The sequence below is a fragment of the Oncorhynchus kisutch genome, linkage group LG9 (assembly GCF_002021735.2).
Source record: "Oncorhynchus kisutch isolate 150728-3 linkage group LG9, Okis_V2, whole genome shotgun sequence".
Taxonomy (NCBI): Eukaryota; Metazoa; Chordata; class Actinopteri; order Salmoniformes; family Salmonidae; genus Oncorhynchus; species Oncorhynchus kisutch.
Window position 1 is genome coordinate 10,646,334 of NC_034182.2, and position 17,160 is coordinate 10,663,493.

The window sequence follows — 17,160 nt, forward strand, 5'->3', positions numbered from 1 at the left end:
CCCCTGTATATAGCCTCCACACTGACTCTGTACCGGTACCCCCTGTATATAGCCTCCACATTGACTCTGTACCTGTACCCCCTGTATATAGCCTCCACATTGACTCTGTACCGGTACTCCCTGTATATAGCCTCCACATTGACTCTGTACCGGTACCCCCTGTATATAGCCTCCACATTGACTCTGTACCGGTACCCCCTGTATATAGCCTCCACACTAACTCTGTACTGGTACCCCCTGTATATAGCCTCCACGTTGACTCTGTACCGGTACCCCCTGTATATAGCCTCCACATTGACTCTGTACCGGTACCCCCCTGTATATAGCCTCCACATTGACTCTGTACCGGTACTCCCTGTATATAGCCTCCACATTGACTCTGTACTGGTACCCCCCTGTATATAGCCTCCACATTGACTCTGTACCGGTACCCCCTGTATATAGCCTCCACATTGACTCTGTACCGGTACCCCCTGTATATAGCCTCCACATTGACTCTGTACCGGTACCCCCCTGTATATAGCCTCCACATTGACTCGTTACTGGTACCCCCTGTATATAGCCTCCACATTGACTCTGTACCGGTACCCCCTGTATATAGCCTCCACATTGACTCTGTACCGGTACCCCCTGTATATAGCCCCGCTATTGTTATTTACTGCTGCTCTATAATTATTTGTTATTCTTACCTCTTACTTTTTTTTATTCAGGTATTTTCTTAAAACTGCATTATTGGTTAAGGGCCAAGGGCTTTTAAGTAAGGTCTGTTGTATTCGGCGCAGGTGACAAATAAAATGTGATTTGACTTTTGTTTATTATCTATTTCACTTGTATTGGCAATGTAAACATATGTGTCCCTTGCCAATAAAGCCCTTTGAATTAAATGTAATTGAATTGAGAGAGAGAGAGAGAGAGAGAGAGAGAGAGAGAGAGAGAGAGAGAGAGAGAGAGAGAGAGAGAGAGAGAGAGAGGGAGAGAGAGAGAGAGAGAGAGGGGGAGAGAGAGAGAGGGAGAGAGAGAGAGAGAGAGAGAGAGAGAGAGAGAGAGAGAGAGAGAGAGAGGGAGAGAGGGAGAGAGAGAGAGAGAGAGAGGGAGAGGGGGAGAGAGGGAGAGAGAGAGAGAGAGAGAGAGAGAGAGAGAGAGAGGGAGAGAGAAATTATGTAGACAGTGAAAAGCAGCAAGAGAAAGCAGAGTTAAAGAAGGAGAGGGTTGATACCATATTTCAATACCTGATGGAACATTTGTTTAAACTTTGTGAGTTTGTGAGATTGTGAGTGTGAGATTGTGAGTGTGAGGGGAGGGGCTGTGTGGCCGTAGGGATGGTCGCTTCCATAGAGCAAACACTGCCCCCTTCCTTAAGCTCTGTACACATGCATGCACGCACACACACACACCACTGGTATAGAATCCTCTCAACACACCACTCCAGGTCACCTCTCTGGACCTCAGTTTTCGGTACTCTTGTCTACATGAGACCGGATGGGTTTTATTTTCTTTCACAAGTTTACAGAGTTTCTTCCCTCCCTTGTTACTGTAATAAATCTGCCTGGATTCAGTCTTTTTTCACAAGTCCTGCTCCTCCGTTCTGATTATTCATTACAGTAATAAGGATGTTTATAACACTGTAATAGCCTTTATTGTGTATAACTCCTTCCTCAGTACAGAGGACTCTTGTCATTAGTTATCAATGGAGAACACCATATTATACAGAATGAAGGACACATCAGAACGTTTATAAAGGAATTGAATCAAATATGCACAAACAAGCTTAAACAAGCTTATTAAAAATAATGTCCTACATATCCTATATTGTCATTGACCATTCATATACACACACACATGCACGCACACGTGTACACACACACACACTTCACGAGTAAGTAAGTGTGAAGAAGCAGAATTTGGTGTGTGTGTGTGTGTGTTTGTGTGCGTGTGGTACTGAGTGTGTGAGCGTCAGGCAGGCAGGCAGGCAGACAGCCCTTAGCGCTGTCAGTCACTATTAGGAGTGTGTGGTCTGTGTGTCACAGACAGAGCCAATCAGCCATTGTTCTGGAGGGAAGGAAAACAAACCTGACAGCCTGAAACACAGCAGCCTGGAAAACTTTAAACACACCATCACTCCATCTGTACTCAACACACACACACATTTTCTATTGGAGACACACACATACACACAGGCATGCACGCTCATGCACACACACACACAGTAGCGCACACACACTAATGCATAACCTTGAACAAAATCTGTCTATCCAAATATGTATGAATATTGTGTAACAGGGTTGTCTGTCTTGTTCGTCTGCTTTGTTCCTACTGTCAAATAAGCACAGAAACTTGACCAGAAACACAAGCCCAAATTCACACACATACCTATCCCCCCTATTTGATAAATAAAATATAGAGTTATGGACATGGCAATAGCAACAGCAATAACTGTCATTATGATTCTATTTAGTTTAATCTAATTCTTCAGGAAACATTAAGAAAAACATAACTGGAGGTTAGATGTTATCTCATTCAGGGAGTAAATTGGTCCTCAGGATTGGAGACGGCACCTCTCCTTGACCATCTGCTGCAAAACAGCTGCAAACCCAATGATAACGTTATTTGTGTATTACAGACAACCTCACTGCTTTATTCTACAGACTAACTGTATGCAGACTGAGAACCATAAAGACTCCAATGGACCTTAGCTCCTGGCAGAAAGTTTTCATGGCTGTTTGCCATGATGACGAATCTGTGTGTGTGTCTGTGTGTGTGTGTGTGAGTGCGTGTACCCATTGTCATACATGCGTAAAAGTAAAGATACCTTAAATGACTCAAGCAACCGTGAACGTCACCCAGTAAAATACTACTTGCGAAAAACCTGAAAAGTATTTGGTTTTAAATATACTTAAGTATCAAAAGTAAATGTAACTGCTAAAATATACCTATATACCTACTGAAAGGTGGCATTTTTATTTATTTACAGATAGCCAGGGGCACACTCCAACACTCCAACACAAAAGAAGCATTTGTGTTTAGTGAGTCTGCCAGATCAGATGCAGTAGGGAGGACCAGGGAGGTTCTCTTGATAAGTGTGTGAATTGGACCATTTTCCTGTCCTGCTAAGCATTCAAAATGTAACAAGTACTTTTGGGTGTCATGAAAATTTGATGGAGTAAAAAGTACATTATTTTCTTTAGGAATGTAGTGAGGTAAAACTAAAAGTAGTCCAAAAATATACGCTGAACTAAAATATAAATGCAACACGTAAAGTGTTGTTCTCATGAAATAAAAGATCCCAGAAATGTTCAAACGCACAAAAAGTACATTTTTTCTTAAATGTTGCGCACAAATTTGTTTACATCCCTGTTAGTGAGCATTTATCCTTTGCCAAGATAATTCATCCACCTGACAGGTGTGGCATAGCAAGAAGTTGAAACAACATTATCATTACATAGGTGCACCTTGTGCGGGGAAAAATACAAGGCCACTAAAATGTGCAGTTGTGTCACACAACACAATGCCACAGATGACTCAAGTTTTGAGGGAGCATGCAATTGGCATGTTGATTGCAGGAATGTCCACCAGAGCTGCTGCCATATAATTGGATGTTAATTTCTCTACCATAAGCCCCTCCAATGTCATTTTAGAGAATTTGGAAGTATATCCAACCGGCCTCACAACCGCAGACCACGTGTAACCACGCCAGCATGACCTCCACATCCGGCTTCTTCACCTGCGGGATCATTTGAGACCAGCCACCCGGACAGCTGATGAAACTATGGGTTTGCACAACAGAAGAATTCCTGCACAAACTGTCAGAAACCGTCTCAGGGAAGCTCATCTGCGTGCTTGTCGTTCTCATCAGGGTCATGACCTCACCGCAGTTTGGCTTCATAACCGACTTCAGTGGGCAAATGCTCACCTTCAATGGCAATTAGCAGGCTGGAGATACAGTATGTGATCTTCACGGGTTAATCCTGGTTTCAACTGTACCGTGCAGATGGCAGACAGCGTGCATGGTGTTGTGCGTCCCCCATGGTGACGGTTTTGGTATGGGCAGGTAAACTATGGACAACGAACACAATTTCATTTTATTCGCGGCAATTTTCCATTCATCCGCCTCCATCACCTCATGTTTCAGCATGATAATGCACAGCCCCACGTCACAAGGATCTGTACACAATTCCTGGAAGCTGAAAATGTCCCAGTTCTTCCATGGCCTGCATATTCACCAGACATGTCACCCATTGATCTGTTTGGGGTGTTCTGGATCGACGTGTACGACAGCCTGTTCTAGTTCCTGCCAACATCCAGCAACTTCGCACAGCCATTGAAGAGGGGTGGGACAACATTCCACAATCCACAGCCTGATCAACTCTATGCGAAGGAGATGTGTCACGCTGCATGAGGCAAATGGTGGTCACACCAGATACTGCTTTTCTAATCCTCGCCCCTACCTTTTTTTGAAGGTATCTGTGACCAACAGATGCATACTGTATCTGTGTTCACAGTCATGTGAAATCCATAGATTCGGGCATAAGAAATGTATTTCTGTAACGGTTTTCTTCATCTGAAGGAGAGGCGGACCAAAATGCAGCGTGGTTTCTATTCATGGTTTTTTAATGAAGAAAACTAGACATGAACAGACTAACAAAAACAAGAACCGTGAAAACCTAAAACAGCCCTATCTGGTGCAAACACAGAGACAGGAACAATCACCCACAAACACACAGTGAAACCCAGGCTACCTAAATATGGTTCCCAATCAGAGACAATGACTAACACCTGCCTCTGATTGAGAACCACATCAGGCCAGACATAGAAATAGACAAACAAGACATCCAACATAGAATGCCCACTCAGATCACACCCTGACCAAAAAAAAACATAGAAACACCCAAAGCAAACTATGGTCAGGGTGTGACAATTTCAATTGACTGATTTCCTTATATGAAATGTAACTCAGTAAAATCTTTGAAATTGTTGCATGTTGAGTTTATATTTTGTTCAATGCAAATAGTAAATTAAAGTACAGATACCTCAAAACACAACTTAAGTAGTATTTGAAAGTGTTTTTACTTAAGTACATTGTACCACTGCGTGTTTGTGAGTACGTGTTTGTGAATACGTGTTTGTGAGTACGTGTGTGTGTGTAAGTGTGTGGAATCGTCTTGAAAAGCGTTGTTGAATACGACTACAAGGACGTGATTTTACAACGAGAGGAGAAAGCAGAAACTCATCCTTCTCAAGTGTCTTGTTAACTAGCTACTCTTAGGTAGCCGTTGTTCCTCATTAAATAGTTTTAGAGAACCTTAACATCAAGGCTGCAGTAGGGAACGAGACAGAGAGATGGAGGTGGTATTGTTCTATGAAAGAGAAAAGAAAAAGTTAACAACAGCAACACGGGAGAGAATGAAAAAAGAAATGAATCTGAGGTGGAACAAAAGGTGCTAGAAAACATTTCATCCATTTAGAATGCTACTTTTGATTATTTACAGCGCTGGGAGATTCAGAACAATAAGAGATGGTTTCAATGAACGTAAAATACAGAAGTTGGGTCCTTAACCTTATTTAGGTATAGCCGTGACCTAAAATGAATGAGGTTTTCAGTGCGTAGACCAGGAGAGGTGAGGAGTTATGCGTAACACACACACACACACACACACACACACACACACACACACACACACACACACACGGTCCATTACAATGAAGCCGTTCATCAGAGACCCGGTGTCGTCGACCCTCACAGCTGTAGTGCATTAGAGGCCCAGAGATCACAGGGTCTGCAGGAGACAGGCAGTAAACATTCCCCTTCCTCAATATTACACACACACACACACACACGCACGCACGCACACACACACACACACACACACACACACACAAAAAAACGCAAACACACATCAGGGCCATTAGAAGAAGCAGTCTGACCCTCCCCTTCTGTCCTCCATGTCCCTCTCTACTCAATCTGGGGAATAGAAGGAGAAATAAGAGAGGGAGGGAGACTAGGGTGGGGGTCCACTAGGGTGGAGGTCCACTAGGGTGGAGGGAGACTAGGGTGGAGGTCCACTAGGGTGGAGGTCCACTAGGGTGGAGGGAGACTAGGGTGGAGGTCCACTAGGGTGGAGGTCCACTAGGGTGGAGGGAGACTAGGGTGGAGGTCCACTAGGGTGGAGGTCCACTAGGGTGGAGGGAGACTAGTTTGCTGCAGTCATTGTTGCTGATCCTTATTGAGGGTGTCAATAATGTTGCACCCCACTGTATATAGAGATATTAAACACTGGGCCGTTTCTTTCACACTGTGTATTCATGTACTGTTTTCTAAACATACGTATGTGGACATCTGCTCTTCGAAAATCTAATTTCACAATCATGGACATTAATATAGAGTTGGTCCCTCCTGTGCTGCCTGGCTCGCGTTCGGCGTTCCAATTAATCCCAAAGGTGTTCGATGGGGTTGAGGTCATGACTCTGTGCAGCCCAGTCAAATTCTTCCACACCGATCTCAACAAACCATTTCTGTATGGACCTCGCTTTGTGCACAGGGGCATTGTCATGCTGTTACAGGAAAGGATTTTTCCCAAACTGTTGCCACAAAGTTGGAAGCACAGAATCGTCTGCAATGTCATTGTATACTGTAGCGTTAAGATTTCCCTTCACTGAATGCGTTTCCACTGCTCCAGAGTCCAATGGTGGCGAGTTTTACACCACTCCAGCTGACCCTTGGCATCGTGCATGGTGATCTTAGGCTTGTGTGCGGCTGCTCGGCCATGGAAACCCATTTCGTGAAGATCCCGTCGAATAGTTCTTGTGCCGACGTTGTTTCCAGAGGAAATTTGGAACTTGGTAGTGAGTGTTGCAACCGAGGGTGCACAATTTTTACTCAGGGGTCCCATTCTGTGAGCTTGTGTGGCCCTACCACTTCCGTTGTTGCTCCTAGACATATCCACTTCACAATAACATAACTTAAAGTTGACCAGGGCAGAAATTTGACTAAGTGACTTTTGGAAAGGTGGCATCCTATGACAGTGCCACATTGAAAGTCACTGAACTCTTCAGTAAGGCCATTCTACTGCCAATGTTTGTCTATTTAACCTTTATTTAACTAGGCAAGTCAGTTAAGAACAACTTCTTATTTTCATGACAGCCTAGGAACAGTGGGTTAACTGCCTTGTTCAGGACGGCAGGTTTTTATCTTGTCAGCTCGGGGATTCGATCTTGCAACCTTGCGGTTACTAGTCCAACGCTCTAATCAGTAGGCTACCTGCCGCCCCTATAGAGACTACATGCCCTTGTGCTCAGTTTTATACAGCTGTCAGCAACGTGTGTGGCTGAAATAGCTAAATCAACTCATTTGAAGGGGTGTCCACATACTTTTATAGACATAGTGTAGCTCATTCTAATATACTGTACGTGTAGCGGACCTGAATCGGTTACTCGTGGTCACGTGATGACGTAGCCCTGCCTGTAAACTTAAAAACCAGTGTCTGCCCTTGGTCCAAGTGGGAATTTCCTCTTGGTCTACTCCCACGGGAGACACCAGGCTCATATCCCATGTGTTACATTTGCATACATTGATTTGGATCACTGATCAAGTGTTATTTGGGTTTTTAAGTGGATTCGTCTTGTCACCCATGAATTCTTGCTTTCTTGTTTTGATGATTGTTTTTGTACTATTATTTCACGATTATTTAGTTTGACATTTGTTTCCTGCCCTGTTAGGAGCTAGTAACGCCGGCATTTCGCTGCACCTACTATAACATCTGCTCAACGATGTACGTGACCAATAAATGTTGATTTGATGTGACCATGACAGAAATAAACCCTCGCTTCCTGCCGACTCCTTTCCTTCTCTCCTTGTCCCAGCGTCAGCTCTGGTGTCAATACCTGAGACCTCAGACATCTTTCCCTCCATCTCTCCTTCCCTCCCTCTCTCCTTCCTCTCTCTCCTTCTTCTCCTCATCCTGTATAAGAACTCAGAGCAGACCCAGAGCTCAGCGCTGGGCAGTGAGGGACAGACAGTGAGAGTCCTGTGATGTGGGTTTATCAGACACACAGGAGGACTGGAGGACGTGGCTCTCAGAAGGTTGAGTGGCATTGGAGAGAAACCATTAAGATAGCCTGCTTATCTCTCTCTGCCAGGAGAGCCCACAGTGGCTGTATGCACACACATACTAACCAGACACAGGCCTGACAGACAGACGGGCAGATTGACAGACACATAGACAGCAGACATCACCACACAGCCCTCTAAACTCAGTCCTAACACTAAGGATTCTGATCTAATAGGATGTGGCCTCTGCTATCCCTGCCCATACAGACACTTAGGCAACATAAGAAGCCTGAATGTCAATGGGGGAAAGACGAGGATGACGTGTGATAAGATCATTCTCTCTTGCTCTCTCTCTCCTTCCCCTCTCTCTTTCTCATCCCACTTTCTCTCTGCCCATCTCTCTCTCTCTCTCTCTCTGTGTCTCTCTTCCTCTGTCTTTCTGTCCATTTGTCTAATAGTCCCTTTGCAGCAGCATGGCCAGACATTCCACTCTGCAGCTGAATAGTCCTCTCTATGTTATAACTGACTGGGCTATAAACAGAAGGCTAAACTAGGAGACTGTGTGTGTTCTCTCTATGACAATTCTATGTTCTCTGTCACTATTCTGATCAAGAATATCAGAACTTCCCAGCCCAGTTAAACAGCAAACACAACTGTCTGTAACCCAGCCCCAACAACACGTTGTACTTCCCTTTAATGTTGAATAAAGTGTTTGTTTTTAAGATGACTTCCCAGACTAGAAAATTAATTACCAAGACATATTGTTGTGAGTGCCTCCCTAGCCTGTTACTAATTAATTTGCTTTTTATTCACCTCAAATTGTTCATTATTGCAATCATAAATAGAGCTATTTTTCATATTCGTTAGTTATTGTCAAGCTTTAGCTACTGACAAAGACTAAATCTAGCTGTGTTTTGTGTCAGACACACAACACAGCAATACAATACAGCCAGCGACTGAAAAGGACTCTCATGTCAACAAAGGGTTAATGAATGTTTCTAAAAGAGGATAAATAAAAGGTAAATGATTGACAAAGCATGTGTGTATGCATATAGACAGCGACCCACTCATGCACGCCCACACACACACACACACACACACACACACACACACACACACACACACACACACACACACACACACACACACACACACACACACACACACACACACACACACACACACACACACACACACACACACACACACAGAGAGAACAAGCTCTACAGCCATCCTACCTACAGTATCCCTCCCTCTTCACTTCTCACACAAAGACAGAACCAAACAACAGAGCTTCTCCTTCTTTTTCCTTATTAAAAACCTCTTCATTATGTACAGTGGCTTTTCACTACGGCCTTTAGAGGACACACTGATTGGGGCTAGCTTCGGTGGAGGAGAGGAGAGGAGACATGAACAGGAGGAGGAGAAGAAGAGAAGGAGAAAAGGAGAGAGAAGAAGAGCCTTGAGGAGGAGAGAGTGTAGAGCAGAGGAGGAGAGCCTTGAGAAGAGGACTACCTTCACAATGCTGTTCCAAAGAGCTGCCCTGTTTCATGTGAATATAGAGCCACACACCTCCCTGGTCTGAGAGGTTAGACTGAGTCAGCGGATAGGAAGCTTTTACCTGGGACAAATTGGACTCGGACACAACTGATGTAACAGACTGAGAAAACGGTTGATAGAATAGCTCTTCACCGTCTCAAGTGCTCTGTCTGCCCTACCAAACAAGTGTCAAACAACAGCACACTTCAGCTTGTGCATTACAAGAGCTGTTTAGCTGGTGGAAAATGCATTTGTACCGAGTATATATGTGTGTGTGTGTGTGTGTGTGTGTGTGTGTGTGTGTGTGTGTGTGTGTGTGTGTGTGTGTGTGTGTGTGTGTGTGTGTGTGTGTGTGTGTGTGTGTGTGTGTGTGTGTGGTGCGCTAAGAGGTATGTGACAGGGGGAATAAAGCGGGAAGGATATGGGAAAGGAGGGATGATGGAGGATAGAAGAATGAGTGTGGAGGTTTTAGATCTCTCTGCACCATTAGAGACGTGATGGAGCTCGGCAGGAGGCCCTAGTAATGACCTCCTTGTCTGTTCCTCCACGTCAAGAACAAAACACACACTCCTACACATACACACCTCACTCAACCCCCAAACGCATATTCACTGCACACCCCTCCCCCCCACCAAACAGACACACACTTCCCCGCCTGCCCGACCCCCCCTGCCCCCACCTCTAAGTTAATTCATATGTGTTTTGTCTCTCTTAGTCGTTATCTCAAAGTGTCTGTACATCTACAACACACATACACTTGCATACACACACACACACACACACACACACACACACACACTCACCGCCTCCAGGATTCTGAGTGACTTTATTCATCCAGCCAGTGGGATTTGGTGTCTTCTCCACACGAAGACGACATTGTTTCACAGCACATCTTTAGAAAACCAAATCTGCACTTTGTTTGTATTGCACATCATACACAAACCCCTTCAAATTATGTGTTTCAGTTGAGCAGTCTGTGTGTGTGTGTGTGTGTGTGTGTGTGTGTGTGTGTGTGTGTGTGTGTGTGTGTGTGTGTGTGTGTGTGCGCGCGCGTGCATGTGTGTGTGTGTGTGTGTGTCTGCGCGCGTGCGTGCGTGTGTGTGTATTCTGTCAGTAGTATAGGAGAGAGAGGCTGCTTGTCGTATTGAAGTGATTTTCTACAGTATGCTTTGTGGCGGAGCATTTTCAAAAGTCCATCTGGGGGAAACAACAGCACAGGAGACCGTGGTGTACCGAGCTCTACAGCTCCAGGCACTGGGAGACTAGATTCAAGCTGCTACTGTCTCTCCAAATAATGACACAGTCACTCACTGTTTTTCATTTCACCATATTCTTTAAGTAAGAGATAATCTCATTTCTAAAATAAACTCTATATTAAACGGCAGCATCTTCGAGATGGGGGTGTATTCAGGTTTTTCTGTAGAACTTGGCCATGCGCAGGACGATACAATGATTCTGATGTTACTATATACTGTCTGTAGGACCTGTGAAGGTACAGGTAAACTGTAGATGTGAGCCCTGCGGCAGCGTTGGTCTGTTGGGTCTCTCAGTGTGTGGGTGAGACACGATTGCATGGAGAGGGATCTGAGCTGAGATGCCCTGAGACTAGGTCAGACACTGAACAGGCCTCCTCTCCTCTTCTCCTTTTCCTCTCCTCTCTGGCTGGGGTCCCTTTCTTTGTCTGCCCAGCCCTTCTGCCTCCTCCTCGGGGGCTGAGATTGGCACTAGGTGGCTGAGGTTGGAAATTGGCACTAGTGGGCTGAGGTTGGAGATTGGCACTAGGTGCCAGGCTGAGTGGGTGTCCCTGAAGCTCATAGAAGCAGTACTGTGGAGCCCCCAAGCCCCAGCAGTCCCACTGGGGGAGGGAGTCTGCCTTGGCAGAGGGGGGTCTGTGTACCGTAGGGGTCATGGATTAGGATTGTAATGGTATGGAGGTATGGAGGTATGGTGGTATGGAGGTATGGTGGTATGGAGGTATGGCGGTACGGCGGTACGGTGGTTTGGAGGTACAGAGGTACGGTGGTTTGGATGTACGGAGGTACGGTGGTATGGAGGTATGGAGGTATGGAGGTACGGTGGTTTGGAGGTACAGAGGTACGGTGGTATGGAGGTATGGAGGTACGGAGGTATGGAGGTATGGTGGTACGGAGGTACGGTGGTTTGGAGGTATGGAGGTACGGAGGTACGGTGGTTTGGAGGTATGGAGGTACGGAGGTATGGTGGTTTGGAGGTATGGAGGTACGGAGGTATGGTGGTTTGGAGGTACGGAGGTACGGTGGTTTGGAGGTATGGAGGTATGGAGGTATGGTGGTTTGGAGGTACAGAGGTATGGAGGTATGGTGGTTTGGAGGTATGGAGGTACGGAGGTATGGTGGTTTGGAGGTATGGAGGTACGGAGGTACGGTGGTTTGGAGGTATGGAGGTATGGTGGTTTGGAGGTACAGAGGTACGGTGGTTTGGAGGTATGGAGGTACGGAGGTACGGTGGTTTGGAGGTATGGAGGTACGGAGGTATGGTGGTTTGGAGGTATGGAGGTACGGTGGTTTGGAGGTATGGAGGTATGGTGGTTTGGAGGTACAGAGGTATGGTGGTTTGGAGGTATGGAGGTACGGAGGTACGGTGGTTTGGAGGTATGGAGGTATGGTGGTTTGGAGGTACAGAGGTACGGTGGTTTGGAGGTACAGGTTTGGAGGTACGATGTGGCAGGGATTCAGGGGTTCAGACAGCTTTGGGGCCCTGAGGAGAGAGAGGAGGACTGGAGGGACGCCAAGGATGGAGGGGTAAGTTGGAGGGGTGAGGGGGCGGGTGAGGGGACAGCAGGCTAGGAGATGTACCCTCAGGTGTACAGGATTTGGAGAAGAGGGGAAAGGAATGGATGCTAGCCAGTTGGCCTTGCGCCACACATTGAGCTATAGAGAAACATCTCTAAACCTTTTACAGTCTAACACCCACCATTTACTGCTGCCTGACTCCAGCTCTGGGATAATTACACCACAACCTGCACGTATTTACAGAACATATTTACATCAGATTTCAGTATTTGCTCAATGTGCTTAATGTTCGCTGAGGTAGTTCTATGTGCTTTCTGGGCAAAGCATAAAAGACAACAGAACAAGACGGCATAAAGGACTAGTTAGCTGTAAATTGATAATAATTTCAAATGTATATACATTTGATTAAAATGTGTAATCTGTTATGTATTATGTGGTTGTACACAGGGTATCATTTCTTTATGGTATAGCTCAATGTATTTGTGTATTGTTGTAGTCATCCGGCCCACCTCTATCCACCCTCACTGTGAGAACAAACTGGCACACAGATGGTTAAGCCTACCCAGCGCTGACTAGGAGGAGTGGGAGGTGGAGGAGGGCCAGGGGGCGGGGGGCACCGCAGATGGCACAGAGGGCATCGCCAACACGGCCCTCACAGGGAGGGGAGGAAAGGAGGGGTGAAGGTGGGAGGAGGAGGGGTGGAGTACAATGGCATCAAAATTGTATTTATTTGTTATTTTACCAGTTAAGTTCACTGAAAACATGTTCTCATTTGCAGCAAATACCTGGGAGATAGTTACAGGGGAGAAGAGGGAGATGAATGAGCCAATTGTAAACAGGGGATTATTCGGTGACCGTGATGGTTTGAGGGCCAGTTTGGGAATTTAGCCAGGACACCGGGGTTAACACCCCTACTCTTAGGATAAGTGCCATGGGATCTTTAATGACCTCAGAGAGTCAGGACACCCGTTTAACGTCCCATCCGAAAGACGGCACCCTACACAGGGCAGTGTCCCCAAACATTGGGGTATTGGGATATAATTTTTTTAGACCAGAGGAAAGAGTGCCTCCTACTGGCCCTCCAACACCACTTCCAGCAGCATCTGGTCTCCCATCGAGGAACTGACCAGGACCAACCCTGCTTAACTTCAGAAGCAAGCCAGCAGTGGTATGCAGGGTGGTATGCTGCTGGCAAAAAATGCACATATTGTTGATTCTTCAATCATCCTATAGAAGGGTGGTTGGGGGTAGGTGGCAGGGGGGTAGAGGAGGGAGGTGTAATACCCTCTCTACGTGCCCACATTAGCTTGATCCAATGTGGCACACAAAGCCCTGGCATCTCCCTGGCACCTCTGCCCACGCGGAGCGACACGGATCGGCTGGGCACGGAGAGACAAGACAGGCCCTGCCAGGGGGGCTGGGGAGGGGTGGCTGTGTGTGTGGATGGGAGGTGTGGAGGTGTGGATGGGTGGTGGGGGTCGTGTGTGTGTGTGTGTGTGTCTCTCTCTCTCTCTCTCCGGTGTGTGTGACCCACACACTCAGCAGAGAGTACACACCCCGGACCTCCAACCCCTCATTAACCAGTTTAGATCCCTGTGTGTGTGATGCCTGTTCTCTTTGATATTCAATAGGACTAATTCTCCTTCGATTCCCTGCAGTCATTATTCCTGGGTTATGTTGTTTGAGCTGGGAAATAGAGTTCCTTTGACCCTGACAAGGTCTCAACATTGTTTTAACGTTGTTTACCTTCAGTTCCTATACGTGCCGCCAGAGAGACACTGAACCTCTATGGTAATGTAAATAGCACACTATTTACATAAAACACCAAACTAATGATTAAGGGATACTGTTTTTTTAATGTATGTATCATATTGTCGTTTGAGGTGCTACCTAATTTTCTCATCATGCATAACTTAATGTCTAATGCCAATATTGTAATATAACGAGGTAGGCATACGCAGGTTTCGTGATAAATATTGTTCTTGAGGCAGCTCTGCACAGTGATCACTAGCTGGCACAGTCTCAAAGTCATACAATCTGATTTTAAACCTAACCCTTAACCCTAACCTTAACCACACTGCTAACCCTAATGCCTAACCCTAACCTTAAATTAAGACCAATAACCTAATTTTCTTTTCATTACTTTTTTCAATATAGCCATTTTTGACTTTGCAGGTGGCCTATCTAAGGGGAAATCACTCAGATCTGCCTTCAGGACAAAACTCCCGACAATAAACATCAACCTGCTAGTTAAAACATCACTGTTTTATTAAATGTCTTCCTACACACCGTAGGCTATATGTGACCGACCGCCTCGATACGGTCTAATGTAGCAACATTTACAATGGTGTTTTTGACATTGCATAAAAGTAGAGACTCAGAGCTAGAAAATAGTATATCATACACTGCAGTTGAGGAACAATGGGAAAATAATTCTGCTAACAAACCAGGTTCAACGTTAGCTAGCTAACATTAGGCTATAACTAGCAAGGCAAATGGGTTTCTGATTCAAATAATATTACTACACAGATCAGTTAGCTATATCTTAGGGACTGACTATACCTTGCTTTTTGTACACAGCAAATACTCCAGTGTTAAATCGAACACTGACCGTGTTCAATTTAACTCTGGGCCAGTATCTATACTGGTTCACACTGAGTTATGTTGGTACACTCTGTCAGTGTTAGGGAATTAACACTTTCAGTGCTCTATTTTAACAAACATAGTGCGACGGTAAATCTAAGGTCTGACGGTAGAGCTATAGGTCCAGGCATGTGTCCGAAATATATTTGCTGTCTTCACAGCCGTTATGAGTACAATAAATGGCGGGGCCGCGAAAGAGCTGGGTTTTGAGGAACAAACAAGTTGTAGGTGTGACGAAGGCCTTGCAGGCGTTCCATGGCTTAATACTGCATGCATTTGTCTCAAGTCCTGTAGGTTATTGACGGCCTTTGCATTGTCATTAACTCCAATTCAACTAGGGGCACGGAATATCCTCGTCCTGGTCCATTGTGGATTGACGCTATAGTTTATTAAAGAGCATAGGCTATAGTAACGAGTAATAGCAAAGTAGAAAAAACATAAATGTCCAGTGTTTGCTCAATATGGTTAGAGTGTTGGCAGTCGACATTGTTGAAATTGGCTTCAATGAGTGTAGGCCTTTACGCATCGCACTTCTCCTCAACTAAGAAATACTAGGCTCCCTTAAATTGCATTGTATGTGTGGGGCATGTTCTCAATAAGCAAGATGTAGCCTAAGACACAAAAGAGGCAAGTAGAAGGGGAAAAGAGTAAGGAACTTGTATGTCGGCCCTGTATTAAAGAGCATAAATGGTTAAAGAAAAGTGTGATAAATAAAAACACATACCAATTTCATTTAAGGACCAAAAAACTGACAGCTGTGCCATATAAATTGCAAAATAGTTGGGAAGAGATTTCCGATGTACCCATTCCATGGCACATGGTTTATGAATTGATATGCAAAACAACGCCGGATTCAAAACGTCTAATTTTTCAATATAAATTACTATACAAAATTCTTGCAACTAATAGAATGTTATATATATGGGGGATACAATCTTCCCAGCTCTGCAGATTCTGCTGTGAGGAGGCAGAGTCATATATATATATTTACCCCAAAAATATGGGGGATTGGAAATGATGCAGACAATTACATTGGAAGCAACATTCTTTCTGCAATATTAAGCTGATCCAACCCTTTAAAAAAAAGTTTTTTTAAAGATGTAGCCTAAGCCTACCGTTGAAATATGTTGTAGGACTGAGAAATGTGAATAGCCTATGTTTGGTACCTGGAAAAGAGGCACTCTGTTGAAATGGGGATGGATACAAGCCAAATGGAGTAAGCACTGAAGGTGGGCCTATGGGAAATGTGAATAATGCAAAAGTATGTTGGCTAAAGCCTTGCGAGTCGACCATTTAGACACCTTTTATGGATAAGGCTACTAGGTTAATGCATGGCCACGATATGAAAGACACCAGACACATTTCTGTTGACCCAGCTTTTGTTATAGTAGGGTAAGGGTAGCCTAGTAAAACAAGTAAGAGCTTGTTTTTTATCAAGCGAAACGGAAAACAAGAATTGTTAAAGGAAAACAACTGAGATTTTTATAAAAATGCGAGTGTCACCGGATTATCTCATCTCTCGTTCCATGATGGGCATATAGACGACACAGAGTTTATTTCAAACACATTCAAAATAATAACAGGAGCTGGTTAAAATAATGTAATTAGCCTACATAGATCAACCTGGGATGTCCACTCACTGTTTTGTTGCTGCCAAAGTTGATCTTTAATAACGCTTTGTTGATTAAGATGTATTTCAAAGCTCACGAGCCAAACCCTTCATCGATAGTCTAGACTACGAGGGCGAATGCATTGGTCATGAACGAAAAAATCTGCCTTCATTGAGAGGAGGCCATGCCTTGTTTTTAGTGAAACGAAATGAAACGAAGTGGTGCGGTCTGGCAAACTACCTGCCCTCCATGACACCTACAACACCCGATGTCACAGGAAGGCCAAAAAGATCATCAAGGACATCAACCAACCGAGACAATGCCTGTTCACCCCGCTACCATCCAGAAGGTGAGGTCAGTACAGGTGCATCAGAGCTGGGGCCGAGAGACTGAAAAACAGCTTCTATCTCAAGGCCATCAGACTGCTAAACAGCCATCACTAACTCAGAGAGGCTGCTGCCTACACTGAGACCCAATCACTGGCCACTTTAATAAATGGATCACAAATGGATCACTTTATACAATGCACTCTAAATAATGGCACTTTAATAAT

The 17,160-nt window shown here is 45.0% G+C and overlaps 1 protein-coding gene across 1 annotated transcript; it reads right to left on the reverse strand.

The window, feature by feature from the left end:
* Window positions 1-11,394: 11,394 nt before the first annotated feature.
* On the reverse strand, window positions 11,395-15,128 carry LOC116375333 (extensin-1-like). Its single transcript, XM_031832735.1, has 2 exons — window positions 15,106-15,128; window positions 11,395-12,319 (listed from the first exon to the last, which is right to left on the reverse strand). Exons 1-2 carry the CDS (start codon window positions 15,126-15,128, stop codon window positions 11,395-11,397), a joined length of 948 nt encoding a protein of 315 aa, XP_031688595.1.
* Between the last annotated feature and the right edge of the window lie 2,032 nt (window positions 15,129-17,160).